This window comes from Paroedura picta, chromosome 2 (genome assembly GCF_049243985.1).
Source record: "Paroedura picta isolate Pp20150507F chromosome 2, Ppicta_v3.0, whole genome shotgun sequence".
NCBI lineage: Eukaryota > Metazoa > Chordata > Lepidosauria > Squamata > Gekkonidae > Paroedura > Paroedura picta.
In genome coordinates this window covers 105,636,316-105,664,075 of record NC_135370.1, presented here as the reverse complement: position 1 = coordinate 105,664,075, position 27,760 = coordinate 105,636,316, and the positions used below count along the sequence as shown (strand labels likewise).

Genomic DNA, 27,760 nt, shown 5'->3' with positions numbered 1-27,760 from the left:
CATAAATATTTATCCTCCTAATTAGAAATCATATACTTAAATGGAAAATATGCAAAGTATGAAATCTCAAAATTAAGTATTGGAAATGTTGGAATTCATTTTAGACTTCTCAAACCTGTCCAACTTTCTTTATTAAGGAACAAAGGGTTAATAAAAATAACAGTGCTTGTCACTTTATTTCCATATCATGGAGAGCTTAATATCTGCACCTCAAGCTGCTATTAAAGGCAAAGGAAAGTGCCAAAGGAAAGTGGCAATTCCCCTGGAGAAAGTAAGTCCTACTTTAATCCTATTGACATGCTTTAATCCTATTGAAATCAATTGGAGATAAGGTAGCTGTGACTAAATGGTCTTATTGATTCCAACATTTTTTGGCTCTAAACCTAAGGAGTCTTAGCATCTATACAAGAGCTATAACAACATGCATTCCACATGTATATTCACCTCTATAAATATGTTACCCGTTCCTTCCCTTTGACATAAATCATTTTGTGGTGATCTTCGCGTTGTGAAGGTATGAATGGTTTTTGTGACTTTGGCAGAGCCCCAGAACTTACATTTTAAGTCCCTGGATTACATCCCTAAGCAAAATTGTAGCTGTGCCACTATGCTATGCAGCCTTTCCCCATTTCTTGTAGTTGTGAGGGGTCACAGCCATGAAAGCATGCGCAAGAGCAGGAACTGGGCATGATCCTTGCAGTAAATAGTGTGTAGGGCTGCCAGGCCCTTATCCAGAGTCTGTGCATACTTCCATTATGCATAACAGCACAGGAACTCAGTGCATGTAATGTCATGTTGCTCTATCAATTCCTTGGTCTATCCCAGGAAGTGGGATGGAAGGCAAGGGGGGCATTCCTTTTCAGCCCCACAGAGTATTAAAAAGTACCAAAGTGATAATCTTGAATTTGCTTCACTACAGACATTCGACAGTGACTCAATTCTATTTTGGGAATATCTCATCCCCATTGGTAGATGTATATTTATTTCCTTTTGTTTAATTTTCTCTGACTGTCATACAAAGTAAGTGCGTAGATTTGTCTAGTCCACTTGTTCTTTCTCAGATTGCCTTTTAAAATATTAATTAATTAAACCATAAGTAGCAGAGTATATTTATTTCAATCAGGTTCATGAATGTTATTCTAGACTTGCCAAGCTCTAGTTTGCCCAGGAGCCTAGAAGTTTGTCCTTGTTATCAAAGTAAATGTTATGCATTTTTAAAAGTCCAAATGTGTTACTTTCCCCTTTTTGTGTGCTGGATTTTACTGATGGCTGTACTGAAGGCTTCAGGGCCAAGAGTAATACGGGCCCATATAGGAGTCTATAAATACTGAAGAAAGAGTTTCATGGCTTCCAAAAGAGTCCTCTAATCACCTGAATCTTTTGAATAGAGTAATGCTGAAAATGCACCCTAAAATGTGCCAGTGTCTTGTGCAATCATCTCAGGGGTTCCTTGTCAGACTAGTTTCAAAGGCAGAAAGTCTGAAGAACTCTGCATTAGAAGAATTTCTGTTTCCCCAGACGAAGAAGAGTTGGTTCTTATATGCAGCTTTTCTCTACCAGAAGGAGTCTCAAAGCACTCACCTTCCCTCTCCTCTCCCCACAACAGACACCCTGTGAGGTGGGCGAGGCTGAGAGAGCCCTGATATCATTGCTCCATCAGAGCAGTTTTATCCGGGTTATGGCGAGCTCAAGGTCACCCAGCTGGCTACATGTGGGGGAACAGGGAATCAAACTTGGTGTGCCATATTGAAAGTCCACGCTCCTAACCACTGCACCAAGCTGGCCCTTTTATCACACTAAAGGCTGAAAACTGTTGAGCAGTAAAATTAATTCTGTTGTTTTATAAACAAATTTATTAGCAGAGGTATGTTACTGCTGATCCTCCTTTGTGACACACAATAAGCTCCTAACGTATTAGGCTGGAGGCTAGCTATGCAAAACCTTTCCTGTGTAATTGGGCTTGGAGCATGGAAATATTTGCTTTGCTATTAGTCCCATGACAAAACTCCATCTCACTTGCACCTGATTTGTGATCCAGGCACCAGACACGTTTGCTTTATATGGATCTTCAATGCAGGGCAAATGGATGAGGTCAGATGCTTGTCAGTCTGCAGCCCAAACAGCTGAGCAGTGAGATTAGCACATTAGTGTATTCCAGAATGGAAGGCCTACCCCAGTGAGATTAAAGCTTTAGGTAGTAGTAGCCATCATATCCTGTAACCTGATGTTCTGTTTTATTGTTAGAAAGAATGGCAGTAAACAGCTTTGGGTGTAAAAGAGCTTGAAAATGGGAGTAAAATCAGGATGCCAGGTTCCAGGTGGGACATGGGGATCCATTGGAATTTGAGCTCATCTCCAGGTGACAAAGATCAGATCCCCTGGAGAAAACTGCTACTTTGGAGGGTGGACTCCATAGCATTATACTCTACTAAGGTCCCTCACCCCAAATCCCACCCATTCCCAGCTCCACCCCCAAAGTCTCCAGGCCTTTTCAAACAGAGTTGACAATCCTAGTATAGACAAAACGTTTCTATGCAACCAGAACAGAAACCATGCATTAATTAACCATGCATTAAGCTTTTATAGCCATGAAGTTGAGATTTTAGCTTAAAGTATGGTTGTTGGATTAGATTTCTTCATCAACTTGCAGAAGGACCCAGCAACTTACACCATTGCTGCTCTCAGGGTGCCTGGTACTGGGAGACCATAGGGCTGAGTGACTTTAGTGACAGCAGCAATACCTGGAACTTTAGATAGCCTTTCCCATCAGTTAATATCCTGCTTCCCATTGCCACATGGCTGTTCATGCCCATGAGTTTCCAGAGCTGATTGGTGTTGTGGTTTGTCTTTCTCTCTCTTTGACATCCTCCAATATCATGTACCTATAAAGACATCCTCCTACAAACATGCTTCTTAGCAAGCATGCATATACTAATCAGTAGTTCCAGGAAAACTGTGATGGTTTGAAGTAGCTTGAAATCAGCTATTTATGGGATGGATTGGGGACACAAAGAGAAGTAGGTGCACCCTAAAAGGTATCCCTTGTGCAAGCACCGAGTCATGTCTGACCCTTGGGGTGACGCCCTCTAGCGTTTTCATGGCAGACTCAATACGGGGTGGTTTGCCAGGGCCTTCCCCAGTCATTACCGTTTACCCCCCAGCAAGCTGGGTACTCATTTTACCGACCTCGGAAGGATGGAAGGCTGAGTCAACCTTGAGCCGGCTGCTGGGATCGAACTCCCAACCTCATGAGCAAAGCTTTCAGGCGGCTGCCTTACCACTCTGCGCCACAAGAGGCTCATGCACCCTACCTTTTGTCAAAGGTGCACCCTACCTTTTGTCAAAGGTAGAGAATCTCTGCTAAAGCATAGAATCATAGAATAATAGAGTTGGAAGGTACCTCATGAGTCATCTAGTCCAACCCCCTGCACTATGCAGGACACTCACATCCCAAGCGCTCTTCTACTGTAACCTGTCACCCGTTTGCCTTCACAGAATCAGCCTCTCCATCAGATGGCTATCTAGCCTCTGTTTAAAAATTTCCAAAGACTTTATTGTGAAGACCTTTTCCTGATATTCCCAAATAGTCTCCTAGGCAGTTCACATCCTTGGCCAATGTCTATAATAACAGCAGTAGACATAACTTGCAAAGCAACATAGTTTAATTGGCTTAATTGGAACTTGGAAGTCATACTCTCCTGCATTGCTGTTTTAGACAAAATATGTAAGACATAATATCTGACTCAGTTTTTCATAGCCTTTTGGTAAAAGAATAATTAAACAAAGAGATGTTTATTTTTAAAAGGTTGAGAAAGCATTTGGTTCTGAATTATCGTGCCAGGCAGCTGTTTTGCAAATGCTGGGTTCCAGTTTGCTTGAAGGCAAATGAACTGAATTGATGGAACAACACAACATTTTCAGTAAACAAAGCTTTTACTGTGTACAGTGATATTTCCATAACATGTAGCTATGATGATATGTATTAACAATTCTCAATTATTTCTAAAGCCTTGGCATAGTCTAGAAAGCTACTCCCATTGGATGAATGAATTTAAATGGTCCACCCATTGTCTCATCCCCCCCCCCCCTAGATTATGTTGCCTGCCTTAACACAACCTATGAAGAACTGATTGGGGCTAATTTCCTTAGGCATCTGTTATACAGCATTTGAATATTCTTGGCCCAATCAACCTCAACTGTTCCCTTGACTAGTATGACCAAGCTTTTGCTGGCCTTCATTTGAGTATCAGGGTTATAACTTCAGCTGATCTAGGATTAGCCTCTTCATTTACCTGGCCTTTACCAGTTAAAGAATGATATCAGTGTCTGCCTCAAACCTCAAACTCTGTTGTCTATAATGCATATAAGTGTGTTAGAATGCAAAAGCAGAATAGGAATATGTTTTGAATATATTGAACAAAAATATTTTTTGTTTTTCATTGCGAGATATATAGTAGACTTTCTTTTGAACTTATGTATATCAAAAGCTATGGCTGGTGTGTGAAAATGACAAAATGTGTAATAAGGAATGTGTGGTAATGATGACATTAATTAAATGGTTGAAAAATACATCAATTGTGAAATTTGAAATTTAAAAGGTTTGAACTAAGGAGTACGGCTTTTTATAGAGAATATCTTGAAATATTTTCAGTTCCATACATCCAGTAATGCCTCCTGCATACATAAGTGCTTTATTACGGTGCTAGACCAGTAATCAAATTACAATGTACATAGAGTATTCATTGGTAATTAAAATAGTTTAAAATTTAAAACATTCCAGCTAAAAGAATCAACCAAATTACATTTTAATGTATAATGATTTGAAGTATGTACAATCTGTTCTATGATTCTTCTTTTTCTTTTGTATCCTTTTAATATTACTGTCTTGTTTTTTAAGATAAAATAAATAATTATTATATTGAAAACCAGTGGAACCTTTGGGTTCCATCTCAAACTCCTTACAGCTACATTAAACATCATATGAAAACAAATCACATCACATTGTTGGGCAAGAATAGGCCATTGATTGATTACCTCTGAATGTAACATATTTCCCCCCACTATGTGCACACACTTCTGTCACACCCTTCCTCCAAAAAGCCCAGGGCAGTGGGCACAGTTGTTCCCCATCCACTTTATCTTCACAAGAATCCTGTCGGATAGTTTAAGATGATAGGCAGTGACCTGGGTTAGGATCCCCCTTCCCTCTTCCTTGGGAAACAAGCAATTCAGTTTACAGTTGCACACTAACAGTGCCTTGCCTTGATCTTATCATCCCTGGAATTTTAGTCTTCCTATGCCTCTCTTTTTTGACATCTCTGTAAAATAAAAGAAAAAAAAATGCAGCTAGGTTCCCGCTAAAGTGGAGGAACAAGGTGATTTCCCAGCAGACTAAGCTGGGAAGGGCTAGGCTCTTTATCTTGACTTCATATGAAAGACAAAATAAAGAGCCCTGCTTTATGGTATTGTAAAAATCAACTGTCAAAATTTTGCTCACCCTACTTTGGCAAAAGAAATTTCCACTAGAAGGCTGGGTATATTTGCCATACTGCTCTAGCTTCAACACAATGAAGAGATGACCAATTAGCCTGAGTTATGAAGCTCAAAACAGACCAAGTACTAGGAAATTCATGGCTGGATCTTTCCATCATAATTTAAAATTAAATTTGTTGTTATTGTTGTTAGGTGCGAAATCGTTTCCGACCCATTGTGATCCCATGGACAATGATCCTCCAGGCCTTCCTGTCCTCTACCATTCCCCAGAAATTACACTGCCCCAATTCCCAGAGGCACCTCCAGCACCATTGTCTGGTTTCAGCTGTTCACCCTGCCCACCTTTCCCCAGGGTAGATGTGGGGGAGAGCACATGAGTGCTATGGCTGTGCAGCAGCTCAGGGCATGGAGTGCCACCAGGTCACAGGGATCCAATATGTATATAGGGAGGGATCACAGATACCACCTGCAGCTGATCTACATGACAAAAATCTTTTGGACTGCTCCAGGCCCACAGACTTAGTCTTTGGTGAAAAGGGAACTCTGAAACTGTTCCACTCACCTGAAAGTCTTGTCATCCAAAGCTTGTATACTAGAATAGACAAAATAAGGGTGGTTTATTTTTTGGAACTGAAACCTATACAACTGACATACATATACCCTGTCACATGTATTGGGCTACAGGTGCTGGGAAGTTCTAGTTGCCAATGCATCATGGCTATACATATATCAAATGTACGAGAGAGAGAGATAGATAGTTTATTTCCATGAGTGCCTGTAATTAAAAGAAGCTCAGGAGTGACAATTTTCATCCAGAAAATGATTCATGGAAAGATGTTAAATAGCTCTTTCTCCATGCTGGACTTTCTCTTTCTCCTGTCTCACACTTAGTGTTTCTGGGGAAGATGGTGGAAAGGGTTGTTTCAGATCAAATATTGGCATTCCTGGAAGAAGCTGCAGTCCTAGGCCCATCTTAGTCAGGTTTTCGGCCTGGTCATGGGGTAGAAACAGCGCTAGTTGCCCTGATGGACGACCTTCATCGCCAGTTGGTCTGAGGTGGCTGGGCACTGCTGGTACTACTAGATCTCTCAGCAGCGTTTGACACAGTCAACTATGAGCTTCTAGCTTGCTGCCTCACCAACATCCGAATACAGGGGGACGGAGAGAGGGTAGCATTAGGAGAGAGACCATCAAACAGCCAACAACTTACTTGTGAAGTTCCACAGGGAGTGATCGTCTCTCCTATTCTATTCATGCCTTCATGTGTCTTCTTGCCCAACTGGAATGGGACTTTGGGATTGGTTGTCATCAATATAAATATGACATCCAGCTCTTCCTCCTGATGGATGACTGCCCTGATTCTTCCCCAGAAGCATTAGCCAGCTGCTTGGAAGCAGTGACGAGATGGCTCAGGCAGAGTTGTCTGAAGCTCAGTCTTTCAAAGACAGAGGTCCTGTGGCTAGGTAGGAAAAGTCCATGTGAGGGAACATGTCTGCCCACGTGGATGGTGTGCAGCTCTCAGAGGCTCACTCCGCCAGGAAACTAGGCGTGATCCTGGATGCCTCTCAATGGAAGCCCAAGTCACCAAGGTAGCATGGCTGACATTTTACCACTTCCACCAAGCCAAATTACTAGTACCCTACTTGGCCCCAGAACACCTAGCCACAGTGATCCATGTGACGGTCATCTCTAGACTGGACTTCTGCAACTCACTCTATGCAGGCTTGCCCTTAACCTTGATCTGGAAACTATAGCTGGTCTAAAACACAGAGGCCAGGGTCCTCACAGCAACACCATGGAGGTTCCACATTTGGCCCATCCTCCATCAACTGCAGTGACTACCACTCCAATTCTGGATCAGGCTAAAGGTTCTGGTAATTACATTTAAGGCCATATGCAGTCAGGACCCAGTGTACCTGAGGGATCGCCTGTTTACCTATGCCACTCAAAGAGCTCTGCACTCTGCCACTGTCAACCGGCTAAGGATCCCTGGCCCCAAAGAAGCCTGCTTATCTTCAACCAGGGCCAGAGCACTCTCTGTCCTGGCCCCCACCTGGTGGAATGAACTCTAGGAGATTAGGATCCTAACAGAACTAAAACAGTTCTGCAGAGCCTGCAAAAGGGAGCTCTTCCAACAGGCATTTGATTGAGGTTGACCGGAATCAGCAACATCTACAGGGCTCCTGAACCTCTCACCCAGGAATCCATTCATCTGATCTGAATCATGGACCTATTTGAACTGTTGATTAGACTGTTCCCTTCAGTAATGATTGCTAATGTTAATGTTATCATTGTTGCAGTCTATTTCTATGTTATGTAGAAATTAAGTTCCATGTACTGTTTATGTTCCATGTAATCTGCCCTGAGCCTCAGGGGAGGGTGGTATATAAATATAATAATAAATAAAAATGAATAAAAGTTCTGTTAAAAGAATCATAGAACTGCATGTGGCTGTTGTGTTTCTGTCCTTGTGCTGCTGAAAATCTGGCTAAGGGTACACTTCCACAGCCTAGCATATAGAAGGCTGCTTTCAGTGGGACTTAACAACCAACTTTAGTGTGATGAGAGTGGTTGTATTTGGTTTGGTGAGACACAAGTCGTGTAGATTGTTTTGATGTTGTGGCCTTGCACTACACCAACTACAGTCATATTCTAATCTTGGCAAGTGGATCCAAGAAGTTCAGTTCTGCCTCAAATGCAGTAAGCCCCATACTGGTGAAAAAGCAAAGTACTGGTTAAAAAAGTTAACTACCCATCGAGGTCAGCCTTTCAGCTCCTGAGTATTTGTCAGGCAAAAGTAACATTCATGGTGCGGTGGCCAATGAGAAAATCAAAAATATATCTTATGGTTTGAAGCACATATTGTAAATCTCTCATGATGGTGGTAATGGTGGGGAGTTCTCACAGTGTTCAAAGTGGCTCAGATCACAGGTGGCAACTCAGATAAGTGAATAATGTGTTTTTGATATCTGTTCAGTTTCCTACTCACCAGCAAATGGCATGGATAAGAAACCGTAGTTTGTGACTTATGTGATACAGGATTTGGTTTGGGCTGGTTCTAAACCCACTAGATCAATCACTTATTTCCTCTAGTATTAGTCTATCCAGGAAAATTGTGTTGGTGTTGTTTCACAGAATCAGCAAAGTAGTCAGCTTGGCTTCATGCCATTTGCTTTGATAACAGCCACTCTATCATGAAAATTATTTTGAATTGAAATTCAGTATCTAGACCCTACCACTTAGGCTACAGTTAACAGCACATCAAGTCAACATTAAACTAGGAAGCACAGAAACCCACTCTGCTGCCAAACTTGCATGGGTTTCTTGGTCTGCTTCCCTTCCCCTTCTTGTACAGAGAATCCCAGAAGAATGGCTACCTCTGATGTGTGTATCTAATTCTTGTCCCTTCGATTGCAAAATACACATAAAACTAGTTTTGGTGTATATATTGTTCAGTGAAATTATTTGTTGTGCTCTTTGAAAGAAATGATACTGAATTCCCCCCCCCCCCATATCCTTGGACGTTTTTCAGTCCATAGATTTTCAGGACAACATGATAGAATGGACAGGAATTTTCATTCTAAAACCAAGTTTCCATCAAAGAATTTTTTCCCAGGTACAAATTTAGGAAGATCTTTCCCTATATTATACTGCATGCTAGGTTTCTGCACCCCTTTTTCTCTTTTCATCTTTTCAAGTGAAAAATAAAATGAAGAATATGAAGTGTGCATTTAATAACCATTTCCTGAGTCTTCTGAGAACTTATTCTGAGAACTGGTTCAGAATTTGCTTTGTTTAATTTCAGTTGGGTTTTTTCAAGATTTACTTATCATTATAGGGCCATGGTCAAGTATACATAGGCTTGGCAGTTATAGTAGAGGTCCATCCTGCTTAGGAGAATGTTAGGAAAAGAAGAATCCAGTTTAGATATACATAATCATATTTTTCAGAGAGCAACCATAATGATCCTGTGATCACTGTGTCTCAAATGTTCAGTGTTGCATTGGATTCCATTGTGGTGCATGCTGTGTCATTGTGAATATGTCATGAATGGATCTTCTGAACCTCCTACACATTTAGTAGAGTATGCTGCATGGTAATGTACTGTTTTCTTGGGACTATAGCATTTTGAGCTATATATACCTCCTGTATACAATAGAACATATGGGGGAAAGGAAGGTTGGGCCTTTTTTCTCTGTCAAGCTGGCTTTCTATAAGAAAGGAATTTTTGATGGTGGGATATTCGATTGTGAAGTGTCCTGTGCTCTTAAGTGTTACAATCTCAGGAAGATTATACCAATCCATATTTTTGTAAGTTTAGTTTGACTTTTAGATATTATAAAAATGGATATGAAGGCAGATCACTATTCAGTTTCTAAAAACTTCTGTCCATGACTTATCTACAAATACTGGTCCATATTTCTGAAGGGTGCAAATGTATTTAGCTATGAAAGCAGGGACTACTTTATTTATTGCAGAACAGGATCGAAGACTTAAACAAATGGAGGCCACTTCCTTTCACAGAGCAGCAGGTACGCTGGATCCTCCTGCATGTGCTGTGACCCATGGTCAGGGCTTCTGTACTGAATTAATTTGATGGTGGTTCACATATAATAATTCAATATATAAAATCTGACCTCTGCTTTGGCCTTATTTTGTAGTTAAGTACAAATCACTATGTTTCATGCATAGATGCCGGTTTTACTAGGAGTTCACTAGCTGCATTCAGATAGCATTAAACAGAAGTCTGGTTGTTGTTTTGAAGAAAACAAGTCAGTCAACCCTCCAGGCTCATATTTCTCCCACATTCTGTAATGTGTACAACCAAAATGGAAGATTTCCTAATTTGAAAGAAACTAGTTTATTGTGATGTCTAAACTGCAGTGCTTTAACAAACGGCAGTCTGTTTCTTGCCTAAAAACTGAGATTTTGAATTATGGTTTAATCTTGGTTTGTGGGCTAAAAATAAATTGCAGTTGGTACCCCTGCCTAAATCAGATATCACACAAAGCTATGGTTGCCAGCCATCACCTAGTGACCAGCAGGAGAAGCAGGGGATGAGGAGGAATAATGTCATACCAATAGGACAACATGACTTCTGGCTGAATAGTTGGAGGTACCAGCATGTGGCTCATGTGATGCTCTAGTATTTTAACAAAATGAGTTTTGTCAGAAACTTAGAACACTGATTCAGCAACACTGATGTGATATCACTCCCGGGTATTAACTGGAAGTGATGTTGCACTGTTGGCACAACGCCCCTTTTTTCAACACCTTTTTCCTGATGGCCCTCTTCAGGCAATGAAGAAGGGGGCAAAGTGATCTCCTGCTGAATACTCAATTTTGGCTTTTAATATAGTAGAATGTAACTTGAATTAGTGGGTGAATCTTAGGATTTCCTAATTTATTCTCATCAAGTTGAGACTGGAGTTTGTCCATGATGATCAAATATAGCCTGAATCTTGAATTAAATGAGAAATCTTTTTTTTTTGGTGGACAAGGACTTCTTAAAACTCCCCCCTGCTATCTATCCAAATATGAAACAGCTTCCTATCTGCCTTACCAAGAAGATTTTATTGTTAAAATAAAAGTAGAATTTGGTTTGGGAAAAAAAAGAACACACATCTTCATTGTAAAACTCATGTTTGGTTTACAATTAGAGAAAAGTCACATGGTCCCAAAAAGCCCCGAGGTTTTTTTTTATAGATATATATATAGATATATATATTTCTTTTTTGAAAATATATTTTAAAAACATAAAAATCTATATTTAAACATATATTATATGTTAATTAGTACACTTAAATATAGCTTAATTATATTTACAATGTGACGTAAGATTTAATGCCAGGTTTCATTTTTCCAAAAATCCCATAAAATTATATAAATATACAATAAATATTTGTTACACATGGTGAATAAGAGAGAACAAGGCCACAGACATTAACTTACAATTTCAAGAGTTTTTAACAAAACAAAAGGGCCAACAACATGCATGAAATAGCTTTGCCACCAATAGATCACAGCAAAAACTTCAATTGAATAACATTTTTGAAACCTCAGTTCAACTAAAACTGCCAAGCCTGTGATCATGTATTTTTTAATAGTAGGTCAGGCATATAACAGCCAAGGGTTTAAAGAATAGCGCTTCTTTCAGCCTACAAAAAAGCTATAGAAATACTTCAGGGATTCATTCAAGATACACTGATTTGTTGCATAGCATATTTATTTGCAATTTGGGACACTAATATGGAATTGTTTTTAACCATTTGCATTCTTGTGATGTACAACTATTCTCCCAATTTTAACACTGCTAGATATTAATAGCATCCTCACACAGAGCTCTTAGCTTTATGCCTCAAAACAGTTATTTCACAGCAATCCCCATAAATTAAACGATGCTACTTAGAAAAGTACTGGTTGGTGTACTCAAGCCTTAACTTGTACTACTCAAAGGCTAAAAAGTTACAGGGCTCTATCTGCCACTCCATGATGATTCCACCAATGGATTGTCCTATTATGAAGAAGACGGCTGGCAGATGATCTTGGTTTGGGATAATGTCTGGTTCTAATGCCTTTGAAAAATATTTATATTATGTTAATCAGGAAGAACTTTCCTTAAAGCTTTTAAATATCCTATATAGAAGGTTGCTTTCTGTTCTGATGATTATGGATTATATTTCTGCATGAATAACTTCCATGGTTAATCAGAAGTAAAATCAAGTAGCAATGATTTCAATCCAGATAAGGTTACAACCATGCTTCAGGAATCTTCCATACAGGTAAAATTATTAGTTAATGTGTATTTGATAAGGAAATGGTTATTTTACCTTCACATTTTTCCTTGATCTGGACTGTAGACTTAATGAGTCTTGATGGCCTATTACAGTTTTATTAGTGGAATTAAGGTAGCAGAATTTAGTTACCTCTTGCTGATAATGCGTTAACCTAGTTATATATGAAGCATGATTGGATCGATTTATATTGATGGGAGTAGAATGAGAATATATCCTATGTTTCTGTGCTTCATAAAGTTAGGATTTTGTAATTTCAACCACTAAACTAGGCTAGGGTTACCGATTTGAAGGAAATCAGGATTAAATTTTCTAATTGCACAAGAGCACACCTCTGAGGGATTACGATGCTCCTGTTCCTTTTTTCTCTTTATAGTATGTAAAAAGTACTTTCTAGCTTGAAACACCCACCTCATGTTTTTCAATTCAAAATGTGTGGGTTAATGTAACCCAGATAGTTTTCTGCCTAAAAATGGTGGCAACAATAAATGCCTGCTGGGATATTCTAGTGAAGATACCATGGGAAACAGGTTAAAGGAAAGAACTGACATCAAGCTAAAAGGGCAATTCGGCCCCATTTGGGTCTCTCACTAAAAACGGACAGTGTCTGCATCTGTTTTCATTTATGGCAACAACTATTTATTTGTCCAGCCTTAGTCAGACAAGTTGATTTATGGAATGGTATCTACCTGCATGCTGTCATCAATCGAATAAGTTGGTGCTTTTTAACCATGAATACATGCCCAATGATAGTGAGTACATTTAGTAATAAGCCAGAACCGATCTTGCTTTAGAAGCAGAAGAAAAGTTATGATGCTGTTTATATCATTTTTCTTTACATCCAAATTTCAGACTTCACAACACTGTTAACAACAGTAGAGGGGCTCCAGTGATGGAAATTATTCTACATTTAGAGCGTGAAGAGACATATTTTGGGACCTGAGCCTTTATATGTGCACAGATGACTCCTGGGAAGTGCTGTATTCACGTTCTAGCCTGGTTCAAATGAATCACCAATAAAGTGCTAGCTGTAGACTGTATTCCTTCAGATGGCAAGGTAGGCTCATATGACTGAAGGCTTTTCTATACCATAAATAAATGAACAGAAATGAGATGTCAAGATTAAGGGTTCTAGGTTGGCTTTCTCCTGAACATGCTAGTTTGGGATGTGTAGGATTCCTTTTTCTTGGCTGTGGCAGGGAACACTGTATCCCCATTCTGTCATGGTACAGCCCAGCCACAGGCTTTCCTGTGAGAACTAGGCTTACATCAAACAAGAACTGCTTGTGAGAACTATGGTTATGCAGTAGGGAGTTTTGTTTAGCAGAACTCCAGAGCCTGTCTAGGACAGCATGCATCCTTGCTATAAAGAGAGTATAGATACTCGTAGCTAAAATATATTGTGTGTGCCATAAGTGAAAGTTCTTACAGTGCTTTAGTTAAAAAAACAAAACTTCAAGCTAAATTCTTACCATGGAGTTTCTAACACTGCAGTTTGTGAAAGAGAGTGTGCTGGATTTGTGGATATTTATCCAAGGCCTAAGGCTTGAATCTTGTGCTCAGTTACTCTCCTGTTCACCCCATTGAAGTCAACTGTAATTAAAGTGCATGCAACTGATACCAGGATTGCATTTTAGGATTTAATTTTAAAACTGGAGCTGTGGTTATACAAGATTATATCCCAGTAGGAGTTAAGGCTTTTTATGTGCTACCCCTTACAAAGCAGTAGACCCTTGCAGGCATATTGAGATTCAACAGGTAGTTGGGTTCTGAGGTAGAAGGCTCTGCCTACCTGATTCCAGAGCCACTCCTTCAAGCCTGGATTCTTTCATACTGTCTCAAGTAGCAGGCACCTGAGAACTGGGCATAATAGACATTCCTTTTGCATCAAGAGCATCAGGCAGTACTGCATATATTTATTCACAGGAAAGCAATTGCTCTTTCACCATAGGGCCAAGTGGGTAGCAACTGCTACTCCTTCCATTGCTATAAGCCAATTAATCACTGATCATCCATGAATAAGGAAGATCCTTAATGTGTAATGTTGTTAACATCTGAAAGGTATTTTCTAAAGTGCAGTCCATTATTCATCTGATTTTAGCTTCTTGCTGAGATCTGTACTTTAACAAGTTTGTCCCTGATCCAGCTCTGCTTGCACAATGACTGGCCCTAGATGAGTGTGAACTTTCTTACTCTCATCAACCAATGTGCCCATCCAGCACAGAGTGGCCCAGATCAGTATGATTTGAGGCATATCAGCTGTGCATGGGACACTGCCTTTCAAGACAGGGTGACTGACTCAATCTTCGATCTCAACACCTTAAAAGAGTAGAAAAATATATTGAAAGTGATTGCAGTTGGTTTCCTTCCTAAAACAAAGGAAGGCTGTAGTGGCAGGACCCATATACAACCAAATGTAATACAAGCAACCTGGTGGTCTTTTCAGCAACAATCATAGAATAGCATATGCCTAGATAATTATGGAAGTGCTGCTTGAAGACTAGAAAAGAGCACTGGGAGGACCATCAACATTGTCTTTTTCAGTTGCCTCTTTTTTATTATTTTTTTCAGTAGTCTGACTTGATATTGCAAACACCTTCACAACATACAAAAAAACCTCAAATTAGTTTTATCCAGAACATATATGGTGATGACAGGGAGTTTTCCCTTCTTTTAAAATCATGTGGGAAGTTTTTAAAATAAAAAAAATCAACATTAAAACTATGACAACAGCACCTTGACATTGTTTTAATTCCAACGCTACCAGAAGAATTTAAAAGCAGTAAACAGATAGAATACTAACAGGAATAAAGATACTTACTGTCTAAAATGTAAACGGAATGTTTTGGTTCAATTTTTTTCTGAAAGAGGACAGTTTATCATCATCAATTCACAATTGAAGCAGCATGCAATTTTATTTTTTTAAACTTTTTTTAACGTTTTCAATTCTTGGCAACGGCAACAAACCACAATGTTAGAGGAATGTAATGCAAATTCTTTTTTTTTCTCAAAGTTGTGCGCAAATGGATATCATTTTCTCTCTTTTGCTCCCTGTTAGGTCATGGATATGTTCAATAAATAGATTGTGGAACCACTGTACTGTATAAACTTCATTTATACATGCAGTCCATAAAATTATTTTCTTTCACTGAATAATTTACCCTGTTATGTATATATACAAATAGATAAATTTGTCTCAATATAATAATCTATACAATATGACCCCACTATCTTCCCCTTTTTATGGTCAATGTACAAACACAGGAAGTGTCTATTCTTATAAAACGCCATCCAACTCTCTTTTTGTTATCCATCGTGAGAGCTCGCACATAAGACTGGGTAGTTCGGCACTGGGAATTCCAGTACCTCTTGTCTATGCCCCTGCAGCCTTCTTTTGTATAACCCTTGGAGTTGCATTTGGTCTCATAAAAATATTGCTTCAGTTGGCCTTTGGGTACTGGGACTTTTTCCAGAACGGTAACTGTTGCTCCTGACATGTCCACTGCTGTCTTTTTTTCAGCTGCTGTTACCCACTCGCTAGTACTGTCACACACACTCAGCTCCCCACGGCGAGCAGGATCAGAGTGACGCCGAACCCTCATGGACATGTTTGCAGCATCCAAGTAGTTTTTATACTCCTCAAGCAGAAAAAGCAGTGGAGGCTCCAAAGGCACTTGACTGCTAAGCATAACCCGAGATGAATACAAGTCTGCATCTTTGTTCTCCTTGCTGGGCTGGATGTCCTGCTGCTCATCCAAAAGCTCCTCTATGACATGCTCAAACGTGTCTGCCAAAGATGTCAATCCTCTTGAGGCATCATTGGGCCCACCTAGGTTCTCCAGAGTCCCCTGTGTCCGAAGACCAGGATAAGCCAAGCTGCCTTGTCCTCTGATACTAACTTCTTTCATTGGGGCAGCTTTCATGCAACTGAAGTATGAAATAACCATAGTAAGGAAAAGGATGGTCATCACTCTTTTCACTTGGTGGAACTGTTAGATACAAAAAAAGACAAAAAGAGTATTCAATAATTTAGGTTTGTTTGCTATTTAAATGCTGAAGGCTCAATACATCTATCTGATAGCAACTAAAAAGTGTATACATTAATTGTCTAGAACACTGATCTCATACAATTATAATCCACAGCATTTCATTTTGGTTCCTTGAGCGAGCAAGAAACCCAAACCTAGAAGCACATTTCTACACATAGATCAGATGGTTTGGCACAGAGGAAAAATGACATCTAGCACTGGGATAAGGCATGTGGCTCTGAGTATCACTCACATATATATGGGCATCTATGCAGCCTTCCATTGTTCTATCTTGGATGCCTCCAAGGCATTTATTTAGGGTGCTAGCTGTAGCCAAAGCCAGTGATTAGACTCTCATGCTAGGAACAAGTTAAAAAAATTGGCCTGGCAGTCTCAAGGCCCTTGTGCAGCAAATGTCACACTTTCGGCATGAGAATTAATTATCTTCCATTTGCATGACGAGTGTAACAGCATGTTTGGAAAGGTTACTAAGCATCTGTGGTATGCCTGGAGTAACTGGAAAAAATTCAGAAAGTTTATTGTCTTTTACAGACAGAGATCACAGCATGAAAGTTGGAACCATATTCACTATATTAACTATAATCACATACATTAAAAAACACTTGTCTCATTGTAGCTGTATTTTAAGAGAAGCATATGAAGCTATAGTTTCTATAATATTAGAACCACAGTGTTTTGAATGAAGAATAATGATATATAACACAACATTTCATGCATTTTAGTTCTATATGGGATCTTCAGGCATCCTATTCAACTATCAATGTGTTCCTAGCTTTTTGTTTTTAAAAAGAGTAATGCATAGCTCAAAATGTGTTAGTACTTACCAAGATTGCCTACCATATAGATCAGCCTTTCTCAACTATTTTACCATTAAAGGTAAAGGTAAAAGTATCCCCTGTGCAAGCACCGAGTCATGTCTGACCCTTGGGGTGACGCCCTCTAGCGTTTTCATGGCAGACTCAATACGGGGTGGTTTGCCAGTGCCTTCCCCAATCATTACCGTTAATTTTACTATTAAGAAACCCCTAAAAAATTCTTCAAGCTTCGAGAAACCCCAGAGGTGGCATGATTGTGAAGAATGTGGTTGGGAAACATGGCTGTGTGTATGCCCACCTGGGGTCTCTACCCTTCCCACCCTCTCCAGGCCAATCATTAGCCATTTTGGGAGTGGGTGAGTTGACATGACCATATATGGTCATATCACCTGATAAATGTTTAACAAATGTAAAAATATATTAAAATTAATTAACTTCCACCCATTAAGGAAACCTTTCCAGGGCTGTCAAGAAACCCCAGTTTTTTCATGAAACTCTGGTTGAGAAAGCCTGACTTAGAGAGATACCAATTTACTCTTACGGAGTGATCCTAATGTTGAAGCCTAGCTATGCAGCTGAGTGGTAGAAAGTAAGTCACAGCCTCCTTACAGTGACCCTGTAGAGTTTTCAAGGCAAGAGACAATTGGAGGTGGCTTACCATTGTTTGCCAGTGTGTGGAGACCCTAGACTTCCTTGGTGGACTCCCATCCAAGTATTAACTATGACTGACCCTGCTCGGCTTCTGAGAACTTATAAGATTTGGCTAGCTTGGACTATCCAGTTTAGGATTAGTCTCAAAATGGTTATTGTAAGGAACATGTAAGAGACTTATCAGTCTCCCAGTTTGGCTCTCACTATTAAATGTATGTTTATGGGAAATTTAAGGGGAAAGTGATCCATAATGAATCACCATGAACGATGAGAGCTATGGACCCATAAAACTGTTATCATGATGTATGTTAATATTCAGGCAACTGAGATACTATTTGGAATTCATTCACACTCACTACACTCACAAAGAGGCATCTAAGATGCGCCAGAACAATGTTATAAGTCTTTTCCCCTTCACTGTTAGCTGACAAAATCAAAATTTTAAGTTATTATTTGATTCAAGAAGACGAAAAATAAGAATAAGAATTGGGTTTTATATGCTGCTTTTCTCTACCTGAAAGAGTCTCAAAGTGGCTTACAATCACCTTCCCTTTCCTCTCCCCACAACAGACACCTGGTGAGGTAGGTGAGGCCCAGAGAGCCCTGATATTACTGCTTGGTCAGAACAGCTTTATCAGTGCTGTGGTGAGCCCAAGGTCACTCAGCTGGCTGCATGTGAGAAGTGGAGAATCAAATCTGGCTTGCCAGATTAGAAGCTGCTGCTCCTGACCACTACACCATGCTGGCAAAGGACTAACAGAATATACATCCATCCCTACAGAAGAGTTTATGGTTACAAAGAATCATTTATATGACACATTCAGAGGAAACATTTTTAAAAACTGTTTAAAGTTGTAAGAAAAAAGAGTTAATACGATGGCCTCATTCCTTCAAGGACAGATGTCAAGTCACACACTACAAGCTTCCCATAACTGTTTCAAATACTTGAGCAGCAAAAGACTCAATATAAGTTTGTTAAAATAGGACTGCAGGATATCTACTTAACTAAAGAAGCCTACGGAAGGTCAAGACACAAAATCTACATCTGCTTCCATTCCTTGTATGATTTTTAGAAGATGGATGATGGGCTACAAGTATTTCTTCACAAAGATATGCTGCAGGGTTGCCCATTACATTTACAGAAACACATGATGCTGAGCTTGGACCCTTGAAAGCTCATACCCTGAACATCTTATTGGTCTCTCAGGTGCTACTACTCGAATCTAGGTGTTGTGCTACAGACCAACATGGTTACCCCCTGAAACTATTGTAATGGAGGATGTATGTGAAACAGATGCTGTCTTCCCAGGTTACCTTGAATGGAGGGCAATAGTGGTGTAGGAAAGACTTGTGACATTGGTTCTGTCCATGGAATTGCTTCATTCACACACTGTTGGGTAGTATAAGACCATTCCCATAGAACAGTAGCTCCCATCTTATTGCGAGTATACATTTGTAGTCTTAAGCAGGTCTATTCAGAAGCAAGTTTCATTTTATTTAGTGAATCTTATTCCCAGGAAATGTATTCCCCTCTCTGTCTCTGTCTCTGTCTCTGTCTCTCTTTGCCATCAAGTCAAGCCATAAGGTTTTCAAGACAAGAGATGTCCAGAAGTGCTTTGCCATTGCTTGCCTCTGCATCATGACCCTGGTATCCCTTGCAGTTCTCCCATCCAAATACAAGCCAGGGCCCACCCTGCTTATGTTCTGAGATCTGATGAGATCGGACTAGCATGGGTTATCCTCCTTACTAGAGGGGAAAAAAACACTTTTGTGAGACAGATCAAATAGCTTTGGAAATTGCCCTGCAACAAAACTAGCTGCTGTCCTGAAAAAGCTCTGCTTGCTAGAAAGTAGGAGCATTATTCACATTTCTGAAGCAGCAGCTAATGTTCATTTCAGTGCTTTTGAAGTTCATTCGGAAGTACCTCATACTTGGCAACACATACTGGAGTAAACACCGTTTCTGTTTGCCAACACACTGCTATGTAAAAAGCCTTACTTCATATCCTACTAATATTCTGTGGGAAAAAAGGAATCCTAATACTTGTCAAAGGATAAGCAAAACAAAGTAGCTTTACGTACCAAGACAGGAATTGCCCAAGTTTTAAGGCTTTGACATTTATGAGAGGAAAGATTAGGCTTTGAGGAATTCTGTGTATAAGAATGTCAACTTGTCTCTGAGATACTAGTCATTCTTCCTATTCATATATATCGTGTTGTCATAAGGATATAAATATTAGTCATTTACTCAGCTTCGGCGGATCATAAATGACTGTCTTGTTCCTGCAGTTATTCCAAGTGTTCATATGCATTTGTTATTTAACTCTGAAAGGGTCATTTTAATTTATCATTAATCTTTTAATTAATCTTTATGAGAATTGATTCAATATGTTGGCATACAAGCCCAGCTTTTGGCAAGTGAATTCAAGAAACACATGGCAAGATGGTAACCGAGCAAAAGAAGGATGGTAAAGTTCACTCCATCCTGTCCCTGTCCCCCGTCCCCCGTCCCCCTCGCACTATCTTCACCACCCACTCACCACCTGGATTATCAGCCTGCCCTCTGTTTACTAAATTTATATATCAGAAAATAAGCACTGGCAGACTATAGTCATGATCCTCTATTTACTTGGGAACAGACCCCAATTATTGAAGTGGGAGTTTTTTTTTTGAGTAGGCATGACCAGACCTTCACTAAAGTTAAACTAATTGAGGACCCGGTTTCATGCCATGTGGAGATACTGTATGTGATTCTTTGCTGCAATTTCAGCACTTGCACAACTGTGACAGCAGACAGATTACTTTCTTTATAAATACAATTCATCTAAGGATCTCAGAGGCAGGAGGAGCTAGGCCCCAAATCAAAACACAGATAAGTGTTTGTTTTCTTAACACATTCTAGGTTTGCTTGGAACTTGGAAATATTTATTTAACAAAAGAAACTATGTAATAGTCCATCACAGAAGGGTCTGTTGAATTATTCTCATGGGTTGATGCTGTGTACTCTTTAGTAATTACAGCAAATATATATATATATAGCAAAAGCGACTTTCAAATGAAGATTAAGAAATCTTCAGCCTAAATGACAACTATTCTTATTTCCAAGTCAACAATGGATAGGTTTGCTAGCTTGGGTCTGGAAATGTCTCAAGATTCTGTGGGTAGAGCCTGGGGAAGACAGGGTTTGGGAAGGGGAGGGACCTCAATGGGGTATAATGCCATAGAGTCCATCCTCCAAAGCAGCCATTTTATCCAGGGGAACTGATGTCTGTCATCCAGGGACCAACTGAAATAGTGGAGGTTGGCAAGCCTCACAACAGAGCAGACAATCCAAAAGATTATCCCCTCCCCATATGTTGCTGGTTTGCAACCATTTAGTAGCTTATCTATTCTCTTTGGGGCGGGGCACAATGTGGTCAGGATTGCATCAAGAGGGAGCTGGCTGTGCCGTGTCTTGTGCCAAGGGCTTGTTTTGATGGACTTTTTTGTCCTACTGAGTTCAGTGGCTTTACATATCTACGCTTTTTGTGAGTGGCAGGGTAAATCATTTTCCATACTCTTACAAACAACAGTGAGGTCATCATGGAAACTCAGACACACATCACATAATCTTGTGATACGAGGCCATAATGGCATGAATAAATAAACATCTCTCAGGTTTTCTAGATATGTTTTGAGTCACACTCTCTTTGTTTGCACAGAAAATGAGAATTTGTTTCTTATTTGTAGTATGCGGTTCACATATCTTTCCTCAAAGCGGTGTAATTGTTGCAAGAGTATTTCCTCCCACCCCTTCAGATCTCCCTAGGGTAATCTGTTCTTTCAGATAGCACATTAATTGATATTAGGATTAGGGATGTTCGAATACCTGTTGATTTGGCTCATGCTGTGGCGAACAGGAAGCCAATTTTTCATCAATCAGTTCTGCTATTAATGCAAACATTTTGAGCCTTTTTAGCTGATTAATATTTACAAATTCAAACAGTACAGAAACACAGTGCAACCAGCAATATTTCACGTATGTGCTGTTCTCATGCAGCCTGATGCGAGTCCTACTTTCCACCTCCCCTCAAAAACCTGTTATTTCTGCCTGCCATCCAGCATCCAATTACAGAAATAAACAGTGAATTAATTGGTCATCCAATGATAATAAACACAACTACATTTTCATAAGTCTCACTATTAGGTATTTAAGACAATGGTATTACCAAGGTTATTATGTGCATGTCCATTTTCTCACCGCCTTATGGGAGTTGTACTACCGTCTGCATCATTTAATTGCCTGGACCAACCACGCATGACTCACAGGGGTTGCACTTATTGCACGGATATGAAAATGGCTTTACAAGGCAGAAGGAAATAAAACCAAGCTGCCACAGCTACTCCACATCAAAAATGCTGTTCAGCTGCTGTTCTAGACTGTTTGAAGCAAACCAACAAGATCAGACAACTGGTGCACAATCTGTCAAAAATAGCACATTTGCTCATAAAAGCATTCACCACAAAATTCATGCCGTCCCTTATAAGAATGACCCTGTGGAATGTGATTCTTCAACAATGATAGGAGATCACTGGCTATTGCTTGGCAATGACCGTTTATGCACTGGGAATTTCACTGCCCCAGCTCCCATGCAGGAGCACAAATAGGAGGCGGATGAGGTGCACCACACCAAATGCTCCCCCGTATGGGTGCAGGAAGAGGTGGGGCAACCTGCCACAACTAAAACTCCAGCCTGCAGCACAGCATGAAACCTCCAGTGCATAAACGGTCAATGAGAGAAACTGTACATGGAATAACTCCTGTTATGGCTGCTAATTGGGGGGGGGGGGGGCTGGGAAACATAAGAACCAGAACACGATGACAGACAACACATGCCTTGCAACTTTGGCAAGGAGTCTAGTGGTTCCATCCTCAAGGCAGCATTTCCCTCCTATCTCCCCAAAGTGAGATCTTGACAATGAACTTCTATATTAGATTGAAAGTGACAGCACACAGCAGTAGCATGACACCTTCCACCCACCCAGTCCCACGCAGTCTCCCCCATTTGCTGCAGCCACTGCTTGATACAAGGAGGAGGGGAAGCTTGCTCTCTACTTTTACTTCTGTCTCTGATTGGGTGTGTTTCACTGAGAGTTGGCCCAATGAAGGAAAGAGTTATCTCTCTCTGAAGGTCTCATGTGGGGTGGCAGATTTGCTGCCCTCTAGGAATACTTCTGTGCCTCCACCTGTGCTCTGCTTATATGTTTGCACATAAATACTGCAAACACGCATGACATTAACTTACGTCTCCAGAGATGACTCATTAAAAGGGAACTGACCCAGGTAAGACCAACCTGTGGAACATCTCACTACTTGGGAATGTGGGGCATACTTCACAGTGTTAAAAAGAATGAACATGTAAAGAGTGCCTTAGCAGCCACAATCCATTCATTTGATACCTAAGCCACAACACAGATCTCTACAGAGGACACTGCATTACCCACACAAACATGTACACCCAGAGTGTTCTCAGTGAAGGGACCTTAACATATTACTCTGTGTGTGTGTGTGTGTGTGTTTGTGCGAATGCAGGAACACGTGTTGTTTGCCTTCCTAAACTCCAAGATAACCAAGTCAGAAAAGATTCTGTACATGTGTGTGTGTGTGTGCATAGCCTATATATAGCCTACATGGACACAGACACATGCAGGCTTTCCATGGAAAATTTCCTATATGGATACAACTGTCCTCCTCATCTAAAGTCTACTCCAACTTTCAAATTAATGTGTGGAGATCTCAGTCAGAGAAAGCAGGCATGACATCTCTCCCCTAACACACCAGGTAGTCAAGTGAAAGAAATACCTCTTTCTCTAAAACACAGGCCAAGATGTGCTCCATTTCCATCCTAACAGGATTTAAGTGAAATGATAGAATCTATAAACTGAAGTGCACAGACATGGATATGATCAGAGTGATGTCAATCACTAGGCTGTCTGTTTCAGGAAATGCTAAAGAAATGCCACATAAACTTAATTGAAGAAGAAAAGCTGGGGGTTTTGTAACCTGCTTTTAACAACCAGAAGTGGCTTATAGTTGTCTATTCTTCCTTTCCCCATGACAGACACACAGTGAGGGAAGTGAGGCTGAGAGAGCTCTGACAGAACTGTGCCTGACCCAAGGTCACCCAACAGACTGTATGTAAAGCAGAGGTGAGGAAGCAGCCATATTAGAGGCTGCCGCTCTTAACCACTACACCAAGCTTGCATTACCTTTCCAGTAAGATAAATATTTACATTGAATGTAGCTTTCAATGAAATGTGGAATGTTGTGCACACCTAGATTGTTTTGGGTGCAATCCAGCTTTGTTAAAATCACTGGGCATTTTGCCATTAACTTTAGTGGGAGGTGAAAAATTATAGTATGCAGAAGACGAGAAGAAGTCACAGATCTTCTCTCCATATCAACAGGTAAAGCACTAAATTAACTCACTAAAATTTTTATAGCAAAAAAGAGAATAAAGGCTTTAAAATGTTTTAAATAAATAAATAAACTTACATTTTATATTAGGTAGTAACACTCTTGTGCAGACTTATCTGGGACCAAATCCAGTTTAACTCAGTGGAAATTACTTTTGAGTAAATATTTATAGGATTAAGTTGCAAAACTAACTGAATTCAGGGGGATTTGCTGCCAAGTAATTGTGCGTAGGATTTCATCCCAAACGGGGTTACACAAGAAGAACCATAGCATTTTCTCTGTGTATTCATGCATGCAAGATCACCATTTGCTCAGTTTTACTGTCTGGTGTTTGCAAAGGATTCTTCTCAATGTATTTTTATAGGTGTGTGAAAAGATACCTACCCAAAAGGTAGTGCGTGTCAGTACTTGATTTGCAAAGACTAAAAGTACTCAGAGAAAGCTGGATTAGCAGTCATATGCATGTGCCACTGGCAGTTGAACACATACAAAGTATTCTTCAGGTTATTTATTCATCTAAGCTTCACAATTAGTTTTAATTGCTCAAAACTAAACAAAACCTCACATGGGCCCAAATGCCATCATCACAGAGCAGGAGGTGAAAGATAAGTTAAGCCTTGGGCTGGTGGTACCCTTTGGAAGTCTTTGGACCTCCCCTGTGATTTTGGTACCTAAACCAGATAAATTAGAATTGTTCTGTGTAGGATTACAGGAGATGAAATAAGGTAACAATGCCAGATTTGTACGCCATGCCAAGAGTGGATGAACTAACAGAGACCATTGGTGCAGCACAATATATTACCACATTATTTAACAAGGGGATTTTGGCAGGTGGCAATGAACCCAATAGATCAGCCAAAGACAGTCTTTGTAACCAGAGAAGGTTTGTCTGAATTCACAATGTTACCTTTTGGTTTGAGGAATGCTCCCACTTCATTTCAAAAGCCCACTGACAAAATGTTTATCATCATTCCTGGGGGAAGGAATAGTTCGGGGGGAGGGAACAGTTTTAATTACCGTACTATAAATCTAAAGCCATTATCATTATTCTTTTCTTTCTTATGGTAATTGGGTGAACATTAAACTACAATAATGAACAAGAAATTAATGAACAATCGTGATGCAAAGAGAAAAGCTGTAATTCCCACAATTTCTGAAACAAGAACTTGTAAACAATAATTTATTCAGAAACCTCCATTACTGAACTGATTGTAATGCAAAGAAGCAAAAATTAAAGGCAGAGAAGCAGAATGAGATTTGTTTGTAAATAAACATCATAGAATCTTGTATATGGGAATGTCATTACTTCAGGTTTATGGAGAATATAGTGCAATGTGAAGTGATACATGGAACTATAGTTTTCATTTATCTTACAATTGACTCATTAATGCAAAAGTGTCTAACACAAGCAGAGGGAGAGACTTATAGTTCTTGCCACTTCTTCGCCATCAATTTTCAAAATGGAAAGAAACACATTCAACTTTCAAAGTATTGCCTATCATTCACTTTCAATGTGCTTTTGCAGCTAGATTTTGCTGCCCCAAACAGGAAATTTTACTTCTAAAGTGTACTGAAAGTGTGTGGAATCCAATACACGTCCAATGTGTATGGAAGCAAATACACACATAATACTTGTATTCAAAAACCTACTAACTAGTCCTCACATCTGTTGGGATTTCATACAGTGGGTCTAACAGGCATGTGCCCTACAAACTCTTATCTCTTTTAAAATGGTTTATCAGTCACATATGTTCCCTACTCCAAGAATCCTATGAACCACAGTTTGGAGAGCATTAAAGATCCATGGCCTCTTCATGAACAACAGTCTCCAAGGTTCCCCGAGGAAAAGGGAACGGTATAGATACATTCAAAATAACCTGCCCTGCATAACCTGATTCAAACAGGCTATGCTACACAGTTCCCTCAACCATTGCAATCTGCAATATTCCATGCATTGGTCGGTATTAGGAAATCATTAAGCATTCTCTTCATTAATATAATTACTGTGATAAAAATTTTCCCATTCCAATACAAATATGATATGCTTGTTAATATACCTTAAAATGGCATGACAAGAGAACTGTCCTCTCTGTACATACCCAACCTTTTATACTGGTGTTAGATTGAAGCATGGATTATTCTAGTTAATTTTTTGTGTGTGAAAGCATCCTAATTATTTTGGTCCTTTGTACTTCTAGAGTAATGAAAACAATAATTAGTAATTATAAACAGATTATTGACTAGATTATGCAATGAAAAATAATTATAAAAAGGACATGCATAAATTGCCCATAATTTTATTTTTAACGCATTGCTTGGTACAAATGAGGTTCATTCACTTCCTGAAACAATTTTCTTCTTAGTCTAGCCAAGAGGAATCATTCATAAATGGCTTATCATATGAAAGTGGAATTACCAGTTCCATGCTTTGCCCTGGTAGCCACCTGAAATGTTTGCAATCAATTAAATGAATCACCCCTCGTTGAATGAATTGGTTTATTATTACTTTGTGTGGATTTGGAGTGTGCAGCTGACAGTGAATAGGGATAGTACTATGTGAGGGAAAGCACCCCTGATTCCTCCCAAAAGTTAATGTGTATAGTAATGTTTTCATTCCATCTTGCAGGTGTTACAAATTGGGTATCAACAAGAAAAATTAACATAAATGTCTCTTATCATTTTCAAGGCTAAAGTAAGGAGTGGGATAACTGGCTCATTGTGAGAAACAGCGAACCACAGGATGGGAAAGGGAGAGCCAGGAACGATGAAGTAATCTGAAGGTTCTAGCAAGAACACGTCCAGATTGGTTGGTCACCATAACCTGCTCTTAGCCAAAAACTACAAGTGGCTAAAGAACTGTGAAAGTGAAACTAGTTTGGATTCTGATGGACTAAAGCAGTGGTCCCCACCCCAGGTCCGGGGACCGGTCCGTGGATCAGTTGGTACCGGGACGCAGCTCCTCCTCGTCCTCCTCCCTGGCTGCAGCCTTGAGGGCTGCTCTGCCACTCTGCCGCTGGCTCACCTTTGGTGCTCTCCAGCAGCCATCATGGCTGTGGCTCCCCCTCGGTATGGCACTGCTCAGCTGCCGCTGGCAGCGCCCCCCAGTGGGCAGCGGGAAGTCAGGAGCACCAGCGGGAAAGCAAATAGAGCAGGGGCTTAGGCGGCAGTGACAATTCCTCGGTAAAAGACTACCCCCCCCCAGGCCTCAGCAAAATTGTCAAGCATTGACCGGTCCCTGGTGATAAAAAGGTTGGGGACCTTGATTATGATATGCTTATTTCGAAATGAAGAGCAAAGTAGAAAGTGCTTGAGTCTTTGATTTCATGATTGTAAAATTATGCCATCTAATAGAGTTCTTGATTTGTGTTAGACAGTTAAGCTAGTTTTTCTTGGGGGTTTATGTATTGTATTATTTTAGAGATGTGGTGTTGCTAATAGATATTTTTTTGTGTATACCTGCTGACAGAAGCAGACAATACTGATACAGTTATTTAGAAACAG

General features: G+C 39.9%; 1 protein-coding gene across 4 annotated transcripts in view; it reads right to left on the bottom strand.

The window, feature by feature from the left end:
* Nucleotides 1–12,517: 12,517 nt before the first annotated feature.
* BDNF (brain derived neurotrophic factor) overlaps nt 12,518–27,760 on the bottom strand; it is a 76,790-nt gene continuing 61,547 nt past the window's right edge. For all 4 annotated transcript variants that reach the window (XM_077321975.1, XM_077321978.1, XM_077321976.1 and 1 more), the window contains exon 2: nt 12,518–16,276. In XM_077321975.1, coding sequence (XP_077178090.1) covers nt 15,515–16,276 — 762 coding nt within the window. In that variant the 3' untranslated portion in view covers nt 12,518–15,514. The remainder of the gene's footprint in view (nt 16,277–27,760) is intronic.